Genomic DNA, 15,446 nt, shown 5'->3' with positions numbered 1-15,446 from the left:
TGTCCAGGAGAAAATAGCTTGAGAGGACGCTACTGCGCTACTTGATCAATGAAATAGCTTAGCTACAGAAAAGTTACTTGGTTTTGTAAATAGCGTCGTTACCGTCAAGCTACTGAAAAATGTGGTTATAGTAGCTGCCCATCACTGCCGAGCTGCTACACCCCTACATTCCCAGCCGTTCTCTCAGGTCAGCTGACCAGCTGCTCCTGACAGTGCCTAGAACAAGGCTAAAATCCAGAGGAGAGCGAGCTTTTGCTGTTGCAGCCCCAAAACTGTGGAATGTATTGCCACTCTACATCAGCCAAGCCCCTTCACTGTCTCATTTTAAATCTCTGCTTTTTTCACTGGCTTTTGATACCAGGTAGCATGGTTGATGTGAGGTAAATGTGTTATGGGCAGTGCACTTATTTTATTTATTTATTTATTCTGATTTGATTTTACTTATTTTTTATCTTATTTGTTTTGTTGTTTTATCTTATTTTCTTTTCTTTTATTACTTTATGCTAATTGATTACTTTTATCCTACTCTTTTTTTATCCTACTTCTTTTTTATTTGATATATTTTACTTTTTAGAATTAGTTTTATCTCTTTTATCCTACTGTTGTCCTCATTTTTGTGGTGTACAGCACTTTGAAAACCTTGTGTTACTTTAAATTGTGCTATATAAATAAAGTGTATTGGATTGGATTGGACACACACACACACACACACACACACACACACACACACACGCACACACACCCCAGCACTTGCTGCTAAAGCCACCTCCTACACACACACACACACACACACCACCACTTGCTGCTAAAGCCACCTCCTACACACACACACACACACACACACACACACACACACACACACACACACACACACACACACACACCCCAGCACTTGCTGCTAAAGCCACCTCTTCTTCTCTTCCTCAGGTCTGGAAGTGTACAGCACCACTGGAATGAGATCTACTACTTTGTTGACCATCTGGCACACAAGTTCATCAGGTAGTGTGTGTGTGTGTGTGTGTGTGTGTGTGTCTGTGTGTGTGTGTGTGTGTGTGTGTGTCTGTCTGTCTGTCTGTCTGTGTGTCTGTGTGTCTGTGTGGGTGCGTGCGTGCGTGCGTGTTCATCAGGTAGGCTATGGCTGCATTCAGATTGCAGACGATTCTGATTCAAATCTGATTTGAATTGGATTGAATGCATGCATGCGTGTGCGCATTTGCGCGACAGAAACCAAACTAATCGGTGGCAAGCTTCGCTTCAAACTGTTGGAAGGCTATTTAATTATTTAACGCCATTTAATAGAACAACGTGGATTCTTGCAACTTCCAAACAGAGCAGAGACTGTATAATGCTCAATTTAGCATTGAGTATTGTTAAGTCACGTTTAATATAACATGGTCAAAACACATAGCAATAACGTTGCTCCACAACTCAAAATAGGTGGGCGGTCACGCGTGCAAAGCACGTAAAGTCACGTCACGGACAGTCAAATCCGAATGTTGGGAGCTGTTCAGACTGAGACGCATCTGTCCATATCCGATATGAATGCGATATGAAACCACTTCCTGGATGTGGTTTGGATACATTTAGCAAAAATCGGATTTCATGTGACCTGTCACTGTTCAGACTTAAAAATGACATCTGATTCAAATCTGAACGGGCTAAAAATCGGATTTTGGCTGGCATTCTGAACGCAGCCTTAGTGTGTGTGTGCCTGTGTGTGCGTGTGTGTGCGTGTGCGTGCGTGTGTGTGTGTGTGTGCATGTGTGTGTGTGTGCGTGTGTTTGAGTGCAGGGGTGTGCGTGTGTGAGTGTGTGCATATGTGTGTGTGTGTGGGTGTGTGTTTGAGTGCATGTGTGTGCGTGTTTGTGCGTCTGTGTGTGTGTCTGTGCATGTGTGTGTGTTTGTGTTTGTGTGTGTGTGTATGTGTGTGTGCATGTGTCTGTGCATGTGTCTGTGTGCGTGTGTGTGTGTGTATGTGTGTTTGTTGGGGGGACTTTAACACTCTGGGTCCTGTAACTCAAAAATGAAACGTAAATTTATGATACGCATGGCTTACGAACTCTTAAAGCAAGACTAAAGAGTTTTTCGTACCTTAAAATAATGTTTCCAAAATCATTTCAGCGGTTCATGAACTCGTAACAGGGTGAACAGCACTTCTGCTTTTACTTTCACGGCCCTCTATTGGCTATAACCGCACTATGTAACTTTACGAGGTGGGGTAGTGTATCTGTAGTTTGATGAAATGAGACATCAGAAACTACAAATTTGACTTGCTTCGATGTCGCAATACATCATACTTTCATAAAATCATGCAACATATTCTACCTTCTGTTATTTACTGGATAAACAAATAGTGTGTGTGCGACAGAGGAAAAGTGCTTTAGTGTTGCTTTCAATCATAAATATCATAACATAGGTAGGTTATTATAGGTTGTTCAGACACGATAGCGCTACGTGTGGTCTGAAGCAGTCATAACTTTTTTCTTAAAGGTAGGGTATGGAATTCGCTTTTTTGGCCATTTTTGCAAAATCACTTGAAATCCTATTCCTAACCCACTTACAGCCACTGAGTTGGAAGCACTGAAATGGGAATTAAACACGTCAATCATCTGTGGAATGGGCAGGGCTGGAAAAACTCCAGCCAATTACATTCTTAACCCGCTACCATCATTTCACAGCTCATTCGTCAATCTAACGGTCATCCTCCTCTTCCACTCTCTCCTCCCCCTCGCCTTATCAAATGTTATTTTGGTGTATTAAAAAGCATCGTTGTTTTAGAATTTCCTGACGAAAGGGGTGGTAGCCTAATTGGTGCTTTGACGATAATGTATAAAATCATCTGCCTTCGGGGATTTGTGGAACTATTTCCTACAGCCCTTTGGAGGTGAATAAAGAATGTAAAACTAGTTAGCTAAGTAACCTGCTTGGGGAAGTTGATGTGAGTGATTATATGGAGACTAGAGCTATAGTGCTGTGCAGACGCCAGGCTGGCATATGGAGACTAGAACTCATAAGTGCTGTGCAGACGCCATTTCATTATACAGCTCAAGAGTGCCTAGCCTGGCTCGCTCTCGTGCATCTGAATTCTCGCTCGTGCATGAATGCGCGTCCATGGAGGGAGGGACTTGAGTCGTGTATTTTCAAAATCTGCTGGCCGTTTTGCGAATTCCAGACCCAACCTTTAAGTTACGCTACACATAGACTTCCGAATCGTTTGAGTTACAAGCGTATCTTTTTATGATAGGCTTACGATATGTGTAAGGTACGAGCAGTAGACAAAGTTTGCTTTGAGTTACAGGGCCTGGAGTCTAAATCCCCCACTGGATATTTGAAAAACTGTTCCAAACACACCCTGCTGAAAAAAACAGCCTGACCAGCTAAAGGTGGTTTGCTGGTTGACCAGCTTGTTAACCGGCTTATTTGACCACCCTATGATGGTTAACCAGCAAGACCAGCAAAACTCGTGTAAAAATACCTTCAGCTGGTTTACCCAGCTTACGATGGTAATTCAGCTGGTTTTGATTGTCGTACCACCTCAAGCTGGTCATTTTAGTTGGTGTTGCTGGTCTACATTGCTGTTTTTTACTGGCCACGCCAAAACCAGCTTGACCATCTTTGTCAAGCTTGACAGGCTGGTCACCAGCATGACCATCTTAAACCAGCTGTATCCCACACGACAGGCTGGTCACACCAGCACAACCAGCTTCCTCAGATGGTCACGCCAGCATGTCTAGCTGGTGGCCTAACCAGCTACACCAGCAAAGGCCAGCAAAAGCTGGAAGAAAACCAGCAAAGACCAGCTAAAACCAGCTAAACCCAGCTACCAGCATAAGCTGGTTTCTTGCTGGTTTTTTCAGCAGGGCACATATGAATTTCTGTGAGTTTTTGTACTAGAAACAAGTGACACCATTAGAAACTTTGAATGTTATAGTTTCCAAATATATATGTTTAAAATGTGTTGTTACAGTATGTGTTAAAGGGATATTCCGCCATTTTTGGAAATACGCTCATTTTCCACCTCCCCTCGAGCAAAACAATCGATATTTACCTTGTTCCCGTTCATCCAGCCATTCTGTGAGTCTGGCGATACAACTTTTAGCTTCAGCCTAGCATAGATCATTGAATCGGATTAGACCATTAGCTTCTCGCCTGCTAGCTTCATGTTTAAAAGTGACTAAGATTTCTGGTTATTTTCCCATTTAAAACGTGTCTCCTCTCAAGTTAAAAAGTGCAATAAGACCAACTGAAAATGAAACCTGGAGTTTTTCTAGGCTGATTTGACATGGAACTACACTCTCATCTGGCGTAATAATCAAGGCAACTTGCAAACGTACCATAGGCGCAGTGATATCGTACGCAGCATCTGAAAATAGTCCCCATAGACAACAAGCAGTAGTAGTGCCAGTAGGTTGCAAGTTGCCTTGATTCTTACGCCAGATGAGAGTGTAGTTCCATGTCAAATCAGCCTAGAAAAACGCCAGGTTTCATTTTCAGTTGGTCTTATTGCACTTTCTAACTTGACAGGAGACACGTTTTAAATGGGAAAATTACCAGAAATCTTAGTCACTTTTAAGCATGAAGCTAGCAGGCGAGAAGCTAATGGTCTAATCCGATTCAATGATCTATGCTAGGCTGAAGCTAAAAGTTGTATTGCCAGACTCACAGAATGGCTGGATGAACGGGAACAAGGTAAATATCGATTGTTTTGCTCGAGGGGAGGTGGAAAATGAGCGTATTTCCAAAAATGGCGGAATATCCCTTTAAAATAGATGTACTGATGGCTTTTTGTAAAACAATGAAGGAAAAACCTTTAGGATTTAGGATTTCCACACTTCACACCTGAAGCAGCCCATTCATGAAGCCCATTCAACTTCATTAGCATTGAAAAGAGCCACTTCATTTAGTCTGACTTTTTTCCAATGTGTAGTAAAACTGCATACATTTTTTTATGTTCTTCTTATGTGTATGTGGGCAACACCTTTGTGTTCAAGGTTCAAACTTCAAAAGTCTTGTGTAGATATGAAAAGTTCAGATGCAAAAGCCTCTAAATCCACTTTTGTCAAAAATTAGAAAATGATGGTGAGTGAATGCTCTTCACGTATAGTGTAAGTTACTTCAATAATTTAGCTTCAAAACTCACTAAATACCATTCTCTTCCTGGTCTGAAATATTGATTTGTAGGTGAAACCCTATAGGAGCCTGATACAAAATGCTCATTTAAAAGAAAAGTGGTCAGACGGATTTAGAGGCTTTTGCATCTGATTTCTAGAGTGTTTTTAACCTTTGATCTTTGACCTTTGAAAATGTTTTTTTAAAACCGTTGCGTTTACACTGAATTATAATTTTAAACAGTAATTTCATTATATTCACTTTACTCTCATATGACTATTGTTGAGGTCTTCTAGAGTGGCACTTTTGTATAGGAATACTTTGAACGTGTGGACCCTGAAGACCCTGATTTGACCCAGAATCCTCCTCCCTCTCTGTCTCTCTGTGTCTGTCTCTCTCTGTGTGTGTGTGTGTGTGTGTGTGTGTGTGTGTGTGTGTGTGTGTGTGTGTGTGTGTGTGTGTGTGTGTGTGTGTTTTTAGTCCTCAGCTGAGGATGTCCTTTATAGTGTTTTCCACAGAAGGGCGAATTCTGATGAGACTAACAGCAGACAGGCAAGACCACACACACACACACTCACACACACACACGTACACACACACACTCGAGCAAAACAATCAATATTTACCTTGTTCCCGTTCATCCAGCCAAACAAATGGGCCAACGCGCCAATAAAAACGAGTCTTTGTTAACAAATCAAATTTTAAGATAAATTCTAAATTAAGATGTTATTTGGCAATAACAATATTAAGATATGACCAGGCTAATATTAAGATGTTATTTGGCAGTAACAATACTCAGATATGACCAGGCTAATATTAAGATAAAGGCTCCCCACAATTTGATTCGCCACTTCTCTCCACAATCCAGCCAACGACGGTGAGCAGCAGCTGAACTAATCAAATAGCCTAATAATGCCAACGTTAGGCTATACTCTACCTTATGCATCTAAGACTCAATTCATATTTAGTCATGATTTGAAAACCTTTACTCACTTGATTAGGCTATACTCTACCTTATGCATCTAAGACTCAATTAATATTTAGTCATGATTTGAAAAGCTTTACTCACTTGATTAGGCTATACTCTGTCTACCTTATGCATCTAAGACTCAATTCATATTTAGTCATGATTTGAAAACCTTTACTCACTTGATTAGGCTACATGTTTTTATGGAGGAAAATCCATTTCTCGCACTGGAAACGCATGCATCACCTGGCCACTGATTTACCGCACAAGCCGGAGCAGAAGCCCGAGTCCGGCCCATGCCAAGTGACAGAAGTTGTCCCGTCGGGTTCGGGCAAAAATCTTCAGCTCTACGATATATAGCCCAGATGCTGTCCGTTGAGGGCGAAACGTGCCCATCGTTCCACACTCAGCTTTTTGACCGTTATGAGTGCACCATCCGGGGCCTTGCAGTGCCCTTCGTGTCGTTCGAAGTTTCAGTGTGAACGCCCTCACACACTCAAATTAAGTATTGTAAGTGCAGTAGTATGCGATTTGAGTCACAGTGACACACACACACACACACACTGACACACACTCTCTCTCTCACACACACACACACACACACATAGTCTTAGAAGGAGCTTAATGGACAAACAGAACGGTCTTTAGACACAAGATAAATGTTTTCAAATGAATGTTAATGACTAGCATATAAATACTATCTATGCTTTTAGTCGAGGCTTATTCCATATCTATCAAAGCAGGCTGTGTATGTGAATATCTGGTAAACAGTGTGTGTGTGTGTGTATCTGTGTGTGTGTGTGTGTGTGTATCTGTGTGTGTGTGTGTGTGTGTGTGTGTGTGTGTGTGTGTGTGTGTGTGTGTGTGTTCCAGGGACAAGATTCGGGCGGGGCTGGAGGAGCTAGCACGAGTGCAGCCTGGTGGAGACACTTTTATGCACAAAGGCTTAACTCTGGTAGGACAAATATGGCGTCCACAAACAATCTGTGTACCAAATATGGCATCCATAAACAATCTGTTTTCCAAATATGGTATACATAAACAATCTGTTTACCAAATATGGTATCAATAATAATTCTAAAAATCCACAGTGACAATACTGGATAGACAATACTGTGTGTGTGTGTGTGTGTGTGTGTGTGTGTGTGTGTATGTGGCTGATATTTATTTACCAAACTAGTGATATTTTCTGAGAAATCTTTTTGACTGAATTGGTATATGTGATTGAAATGATGTTCATAATTCTCAGGCCAGCGAGCAGATCTACTATGCTACTGGAGATGGTAAGTGCTCTCAGCATTGGTACCTAGACTTATACTGTGCAAAATGAGCTATACGATCTTTGCTAAAGCTCTTCTGTGACTGTAACCCCACTACCCAGGGTACCGCACAGCAAGTGTCATCATCGCCCTGACAGACGGGGAGCTCCGGGAAACTCAGTTTGACCTGGCGTCACGAGAGGTGAGCTCAGCTCCTACCTACAATTGGGGTCAAGGGTCAATTCATTTGTATTACCGTGCTTATGGTTGCCATACTACATCCCCACAGGGTAGTTTTTTTTTAGCAGTGATCCTCAATGATAGTCATTTGTCCAAAAGGATTTTGTCTACAGTCTACAACTGACTGACTAATATTTTGTTCAATGCTACAGTATAGTTGTCTGTTATACTTGAAATACAGATAGGCTACATAACTGGTTAGGCTACTGAACAGTTTGGATATTAACTGGACGGTAATTCCATTAATACCATTCTCTATCTTGTGGGCACTGATCCATTACAGAGCTGGGCGGGTCAGTGCTAACACAGTGGCTACAGAGCTGGACTAGCATTCAGCTGACTGGAAATGTTTTGGGTTTAGCTTCCACCGCCTCTAAGTGCTCTGCTTATAAGCACTGACATGAGTGCACTGCAAATTGACCTCACACACCAGCACCAACATTCTAACTGACAAACAGTGTGTGGGGTTGTATTGAACACAATGGGATATAATGTTAGGAAATTTAAGGTAATCAAGACTTGAAAATCTCCGATCCCTTCACTGCCGTTGATGAGCCGATAAGTGCAATCTCGCCCAAAGCTGCAGGTGCATGAAAATAGCTCGCAAGATTTAAAATTTCCAGATTTGCTATGGTTTGCTAGATCGTCCCTACAGTAGATCAGATCATCTCTACAGTATAACATCCCTACAGTAGATCTGATCATCCCTACAGTATAACATCCCTACAGTAGATCAGATCGTCACTACAGTAGAACATCCCTACAGTAGATCATCTCTACAGTAGATTGTCTCTACAGTAGATCATCTCTACATTAGATCAGATCATCTCTACAGTAGATCATCCCTACAGTAGATCTGATCGTCCCTACAGTAGAATATCCGTACAGTAGATCAGATGGTCACTACAGTAGAACATCCCTACAGTAGATCTACAGTAGATCATCTCTACATTAGATCAGATCATCTCTACAGTAGATCATCTCTATCATCTCTACAGTAGATCATCTCTACAGCAGATCATCCCTAAATCTCCAGCATATTTCTCTCTGGTTGCCCTGCAGTGTTTCCGCACCCCCTTCATACCCTCTTGGCCTCCACTCTATCTTAACTGTCCCTTTTTTCTCCCCTCTCGGATACTCCACCTCCCGACGGCAGGCCAGTCGATCCCGCCAGCTGGGTGCTACTGTGTACTGCGTAGGTGTGAAGGATTTCAATGAAACCCAGGTTAGGTTGCACTGATTCATCACAACATGTTCACAACTGAGGAACACATGCCCTCACAGCTACAAGGTCACCTGTTACTCACATGGATTAATTTACGCATTCCAAGATCTTTTCATGTATGAAGATGTTTTTGACTTTTTAGGAGATCAAGGGATATTGTTTATAATATTGAATGGAAGCAGGGTAGTAAAATGTTCACTTTTATAAAAAAAAAAGAAAAACATAAAGAATATTTTGGTAGACTGTACACTGAATACACACACACGCATGCAGTAACAATGGTGTTTGTGATCTTTTTGTTATGCAGTTGGCAACAATAGCAGACAGCAAAGACCACGTGTTCCCAGTGAATGATGGCTTTCAGGCACTGCAAGGTGTCATCGATTCGGTATGACAAACTGCCAAATAGCAAAAAATTTCTAGGATTCATGGCTCCCTGCCTTGTCACACCAACAACTAATGGTGCTAGCCTGACATTAAATCGTAAATAAATAGAAAACAGAGTTAAAGTTACTGTTCACGCATGTGGACGTTGCGCATGAAAGGGTTAAATCGTAAGGTTCAGCCAAATGGCTGTGAAGGTCTTTAAATCAGTCACACTGTTGTGATCTTTCACCATGAAGGGTGGTGCTAATTTATAAAATACAAACATGTCACTCTACAACAGAGCTATGGAGACAATAATAGAATAACAGAATAGAACCAGTAGACTAGAATATACAGGAATAGAGTAGAAATTGTTAGTGATTTTGTTTCATGTGAAATGTCCACACAGATCCTGAAGAGATCATGCATTGAGATCCTGGCTGTTGAACCATCGAATATTTGTGCTGGAGGTAGGCCACTCCCATCAAATCACATCCTTTCCCATCAGTGTTGGGAAGGTTACTTTACAAATGTAATGTGTTACAGTTTCAAGTTACCCTGTTTAAAATGCAACAGTAGAGTAACTAGTTTAATTACTTTATCTGAGTAACGTAACTAATTACTTTTTGATTACTTTATGATTACTTTTTGATACTTTTCTGATTTTTTTTTAATGATATATAGTCCCCAAATCCATGCGAAGATTTCGGCCTTGGTCTTCAGGCTGCTGAGCAGTTCTGTACAAGTGCACAAGGCAGCATGGGCATTCCCAGGCTATATTGAGCCCCTTTTAATACATGAATTAGCATCACATTTTTTATGATTATAATATAATGATAATCACCACAAGGTCAGACCTCAAGCCAAATGTTACTGTAAAATCAATCTGAGTTGACATACAGATAGGTCACAGCCTTTTTTCCCCTTTATCATAACACGTTTACAGGCAGGCATGTAGGCCTACGCTGATGGCGCTGTAGAAGTGATAGAGCCTATCAGAAGGTTCCGTATCAAACTATGGCTGTGGAGGGAAACAGTACTTTTTACACACAATATTCTTTGCAAGATTTTGCTGACAATATTGAGATGTAATTCAAATTGTAATTTTAAAAAATGTCAAAAGTATTTTGTAATTAAATTACATAACGCAATTACATGTAATGTGTTACTCCCCAACACTGTTTCCCATTCACATCCCTTAAAACCTAGTGTAACATATTTGGAAGCGTAGGCTATGTTGTGAAAGAGAAAATACAATATTTTTAACACAAGTTAAGGTTGCTTTTGACATAGTACAATGAAGAGAACTGCTGCTCTGCATACTGATTCAGGTGTCTCTAAAAGTTTCTCTAATAGACGCATTTAACCACAATTTGGATTGCATCTGCTTTTAGCAGGCGCAAGTTTTTCAATGCAAAATAGACATGCACTGTTTTCATACATATGGTGGAATACTTAATCTTTCTTCTGTGCTGTAATACACCCACTTTCAGCTGATCCTCCCAGGAATTAATATGCATGACACGGAAAAGTGCAAATAGCCATTCTCAGCTCCCAAGACAGGCAGTCTGCGCTTTTCCCTCAGTCCGGCCTATTTTACATACCTCCCCATGTTTTTACGTGCACGTTACGCAAAATCAGGCGCAAAAACGTCATTACATCTGGCCCAGAGTTCTTTAATATAATAGATTAATACTAAATCATATGATTTGGAGCTAAATAATAATATTCTGTTGTTGAATTGTTTAATAATATGAAATAAAATGTTATAAAACCAAATCAAATTAAATGGTTCTGATTCTGGATATCTGCTTTGTCCCATTTATTCAAAAGTGCTCATGGATGTTGTGAATTCTCAGTTGATGATTAATCAGTGGAGTCACTCAGGGGTGGGGGGTGGATTGATTGGAAGGAGCGATAGGTTCTGCAGGCACTATGATTGTTCCGCCTGGTGTTCCGTGCTCACCTGCTCGTCTCGGTTCTGCAGAGGTGTTCCAAGTGGTGGTGAGCGGCAACGGGTTCCTGCACGCACGGAACGTGGAGCAGATCCTGTGCAGCTTCCGCATCAACGACACCGTCACTATGAGTAAGAGAACCGAGAACCGCACCTTCACACAGCACAGAACCGCACCTTCACACAGGACAGGACGGAGAACAGCACAGGGAACAGCACCTTCACACAGCACAGAGAACAGCACAGAGAACAGCACAGAGAACAGCACCTTCACACAGCACAGAGAACAGCACAGAGAACAGCACAGAGAACAGCACCTTCACACAGGACAGAGAACCGCACCTTCACACAGCACAGGGAACAGCACAGAGAACAGCACATTCACACAGCACAGAGAACAGCACCTTCACACAGCACAGAGAACCGCACCTTCACACAGGACAGGACAGAGAACAGCACAGAACCGCACCTTCACACAGCACAGAGAACAGCACCTTCACACAGGACAGTCACTATGTACAAAAGATGCACTTTACATGTAACTCAGTAAGAAAGAACAACTTTACATATTACAGTCACTTTGAGTAAGAGAGATTCTTGTTATTAGTAACACAGTCAGTTTGAACAAGAGAGAGAGCATGATTATCAGCACCACCTAAGGGAACTGACTCAGAGGCCACTTTTAACTCAGCTGCCTTGAGAAGAGAGAGCAGCTTTAACACTGCCGCTTTAATTAGAGAGAGCAGCTTTAACTCAGCTGCCTTGAGAAGAGAGAGCAGCTTTAACACTGCCGCTTTGAGAAGAGAGAGCAGCTTTAACACTGCCGCTTTAATTAGAGAGAGCAGCTTTAACACTGCCGCTTTAAGTAGAGAGAGCTGTCTAAGACTGCCGCTTTAAGTAGAGAGAGCTGTCTAACACTGCTGCTTTAATTAGAGAGAGCAGCTTTAACTCAGCTGCTTTAATTAGAGAGAGCAGCTTTCACACTGCTGCTTTAAGTAGAGAGAGCAGCTTTAACACTGCCGCTTTAAGTAGAGAGAGCTGTCTAACACTGCTGCTTTAATTAGAGAGAGCAGCTTTAACACTGCTGCTTTGAGAAGAGAGAGCAGCTTTAACACTGCTGCTTTGAGTACAGACCCCTTCACAGTCCACCTCACAGAAAGACAGTGTTCGGGCCGAAAATATAAGCAGATGACTCAGCTCGGTCCTCGGGCTTAAAATTTGGCGATTTCATCTCTGGTTTCGGTTTCGTTTGTCGTTTTTGCTCGTTTTATGCTTGCATTTTCTCTGCAGAGCTTCCCCGACAGCTTTAGCGTGTATATTTATACATGTATAGGCTATATTTAAATATATAAATTGCAAGCGTGGTTCTTCGTCTCAGACTTCCAGATGTAAACAATGAGCGATCGTCTCCTGCAGAAAGTTGCATAGGGTCTCTTTAAAACAAACTCAAGTTCATTTCTTGCTTGGTTCGGACCTTTTTGACTGGTGTGAATACAATCACTCGAACTCTGGTGCGGACCAAACAAGCGGACCGAGACCCAGCTGAGGAGGTGGTCTCGGAGTGGTTCATATCGAACCCTGGTGCGGTTAATTTATGGTGTGAAAGCAGCCCGACCTCGATCCGACCCAGTTGCAGAAATCTACCTTTTTTGGATTTGACGAGCTCCCCTAGTTTTCTCGCATTATGGGAAATGTAGGATAGCTCAGTGACACACAACAGCTGTAGGCTATGCAGCAGTAGCGCCCTATATTGGGACGCAGCAGTAGTAACGCTTTTTTGGCAATGATTTTGCATCTCCTACCTGTTCCGTCTTCCGTAGGCCTGCTGTTAGTGTAGGATGTTGGACACACATGAGAGCTCTCCTTCTCAGCTGTTTTGCTGCACGTCTTCGTCGTTGCAAAATTACAAGCATGATATTAAACTCATGTTGCATCAAACGGTCTTGACGCTCGAGCACTTCTGCAAAGCTGTAACTGTATAAACTATATTGCTAGGATAATAACGAGTACAGTACGCAAAGTCTCTATAGTATTTACGTGGGCCAACTTTGACTTTGGCTTTCCTATTCTTCACCCCGCCTACACGTTTACCGGCCAATGGTTGAGCGACCTTAGCACGTATTTTTGTTTATAAATTCTGGTCCGGTTGCAATTAATCACAGTGTGAAAGCGAACTGCACTAAAAAAAAAACAAAAAAAAAACAATTTTGGTCCGGACCAAAGCATGTGAACTAACGGACCTTCCTTGTGTGAATACGCCCTTAATGTCAACTGCACTTTTATATGTAACAGGCCAAAAACTAGTAAACCTTTCAGATTGTGCTCCTTTCTTTGCCTGCCATTTAGCCCCCTCTAATGCCAGAGGCCTTAACGTGGGGAGACAGATGGCTCCTAATGATTTAACTGTAAAACTGTTAAATGTGGCAGTGATTTGTTTGTGCTGCTCTCTGTTTCTCTCTTGCTGTCGTTCTCTCAGACAGACAGGGGAGTTACTGGTAGATTTGTGTTGGCACAGACACCGTGAGGTATTGGCCTGCCCTCTGTAGCTGCAGTGCTCATTTCTTGCTCTCTCCTGGCCTTGTGGCTGCTATTTCACTTAAAACAGTATCAGATGGAATGTGCCGAGTCTGTGTGTCTGTGTGTGTGTGTGTGTGTGTGTGTGTGTGTGTGTGTGTGTGTGTGCTTCATTCGAGCCAGAGTAAATAGACCATTATGTTCTGAGAGAAATCCAGTCGTTCTTTTTCCCCCACGAGAGGGGAAGAGCAGCCACACCACTTCACCAGCTCGGGCCAGACAGCTCCTACTGATGGACTTAACCCTCACAACTTAGAGTCCATTTCAATCAGCGGGATTAAACCTTCAATTAATCTACACTCGGCTCGCTCAACAAGAGGCTTTCCTCTCTCCTTCACACAACCTCCTCAAGCATATTACAGCCATCAACTGGACAATCCCCAAATGAAGTGCTAGAAGTGAATAATCATATTTTAGTAATGCTCAGTGAGCCATGAAGTGTGCTGTTGCATTGAATTAGAGAAGGTAGTAGATGTGTTTGATGATGAGAGACAAAGGCTATTGCATTTAGCAGAGGATTTAATTAGGGTTGTAGTGTTCAATATTGTTATAGGCAGCCTTTCATCGATTAGTTGTTTGACTGACAAACTACCAGAAAATTGTGAAATAAATGTCTGTCAGTGTTTCTGAAGTCCAAGATGCCTTGCTTGTTGGTAAGCTAAATATATTTCAGTTGAAGAAGCTGCAGTCAAAGAATTGGAAGGGTTATCTTTCATTTTAAAAAGGACACAATCCAATTAAGGATTTGCCAAAATAGTTGCTGATTAATGTTAAAATATTCTCTCTTCTCTCTCCTTCCATCCTCTCTGACATTCTGCTCTCTCCTTCTCTTCTCTCTTGTTATCTACTCTCTCCTTCTCTTCCCTCTTGTTATCTACTCTTTCCTTCTCTTCTGTCTTGTAATCTACTCTCTCCTTCTCTTCTCTCTTGTAATCTACTCTTTCCTTCTCTTCTGTCTTGCAATCTACTCTCACCCCTTTTCATCCTCTGGCCCCTTCACTGCATTGCATCTTTCCTTTCCTCTCCTTCCTGCTTCCTCTATTTCAGTGAAGAGGCCCTTGGTGATTGAGGACACCTATCTTCTCTGCCCTGCTCCAGTACTGCAGGAGGAAGGAACGTAAGTGTTTATGAAGAGACATGTACGTTCATACATGTTTATGAAGAGGCACAAGTGTTTATAAAGAGACATACATGTCTATAAAACATACATATTAATGAAGAGATGCAAGTATTTATAAAGTACATGGAGGAAAGTGGTCCTTATGTCAACAGAAGTGTCATGGTCATGTTCATGAAGGGATGTAATAATATTCTCCAAGTGTTCAGGAAGGAGTGGAAGTGCTCATAAGTGTTTATGAATAAATGCAAATCTTTGTGAAGTTATATTTAGTGCTCAAGAGTGTTTATGAATAAATGCAATTCTTTATGAAGTGATATGAAGTCATAAGATAATGCAAGTGTTGATGAAGGGCCCCAAGTACTCTTGAGGTGATCTGAGTGTTTATTATTGAAGTGCTCATGAGTGCTGTTTACGTCTCCACTCCAACTCTGGGCCAGATGGGCTCGGGATCAGTCCTCCTCCCTCCCTCTGTTGCCACATTCTTTCCTCTCGCTCTCCCCCGTTATCCCCTGCCAGCTCCTAAACGAGGCCAGGCGTTTTGTTTATCTTCAGACGACAGCACAGTGAAAGGGGACAAAGATGAGGTGTTTCTGCACTTTCACATTCTCCTTTTGAGAGCAAGATGAATTCAT

General features: G+C 41.9%; 1 protein-coding gene across 1 annotated transcript in view; it reads left to right on the top strand.

Annotated features, from left to right (window-relative positions):
• Positions 1–15,446, top strand: part of LOC134101183 (anthrax toxin receptor 1-like) — a 47,524-nt gene that overhangs the window by 5,486 nt on the left and 26,592 nt on the right. Inside the window, exons 2-11 of the mRNA XM_062554781.1 lie at positions 928–999; positions 5,590–5,661; positions 6,950–7,031; positions 7,326–7,359; positions 7,458–7,537; positions 8,732–8,800; positions 9,108–9,188; positions 9,576–9,636; positions 11,154–11,252; positions 14,742–14,811. Coding sequence (XP_062410765.1) covers positions 928–999; positions 5,590–5,661; positions 6,950–7,031; positions 7,326–7,359; positions 7,458–7,537; positions 8,732–8,800; positions 9,108–9,188; positions 9,576–9,636; positions 11,154–11,252; positions 14,742–14,811 — 720 coding nt within the window. The remainder of the gene's footprint in view (positions 1–927; positions 1,000–5,589; positions 5,662–6,949; positions 7,032–7,325; positions 7,360–7,457; positions 7,538–8,731; positions 8,801–9,107; positions 9,189–9,575; positions 9,637–11,153; positions 11,253–14,741; positions 14,812–15,446) is intronic.

This window comes from Sardina pilchardus, chromosome 14 (genome assembly GCF_963854185.1).
Source record: "Sardina pilchardus chromosome 14, fSarPil1.1, whole genome shotgun sequence".
Taxonomy (NCBI): Eukaryota; Metazoa; Chordata; class Actinopteri; order Clupeiformes; family Clupeidae; genus Sardina; species Sardina pilchardus.
Note: the sequence above shows the minus strand (reverse complement) of the source record. Positions and strands in the feature narration are given on the sequence as shown.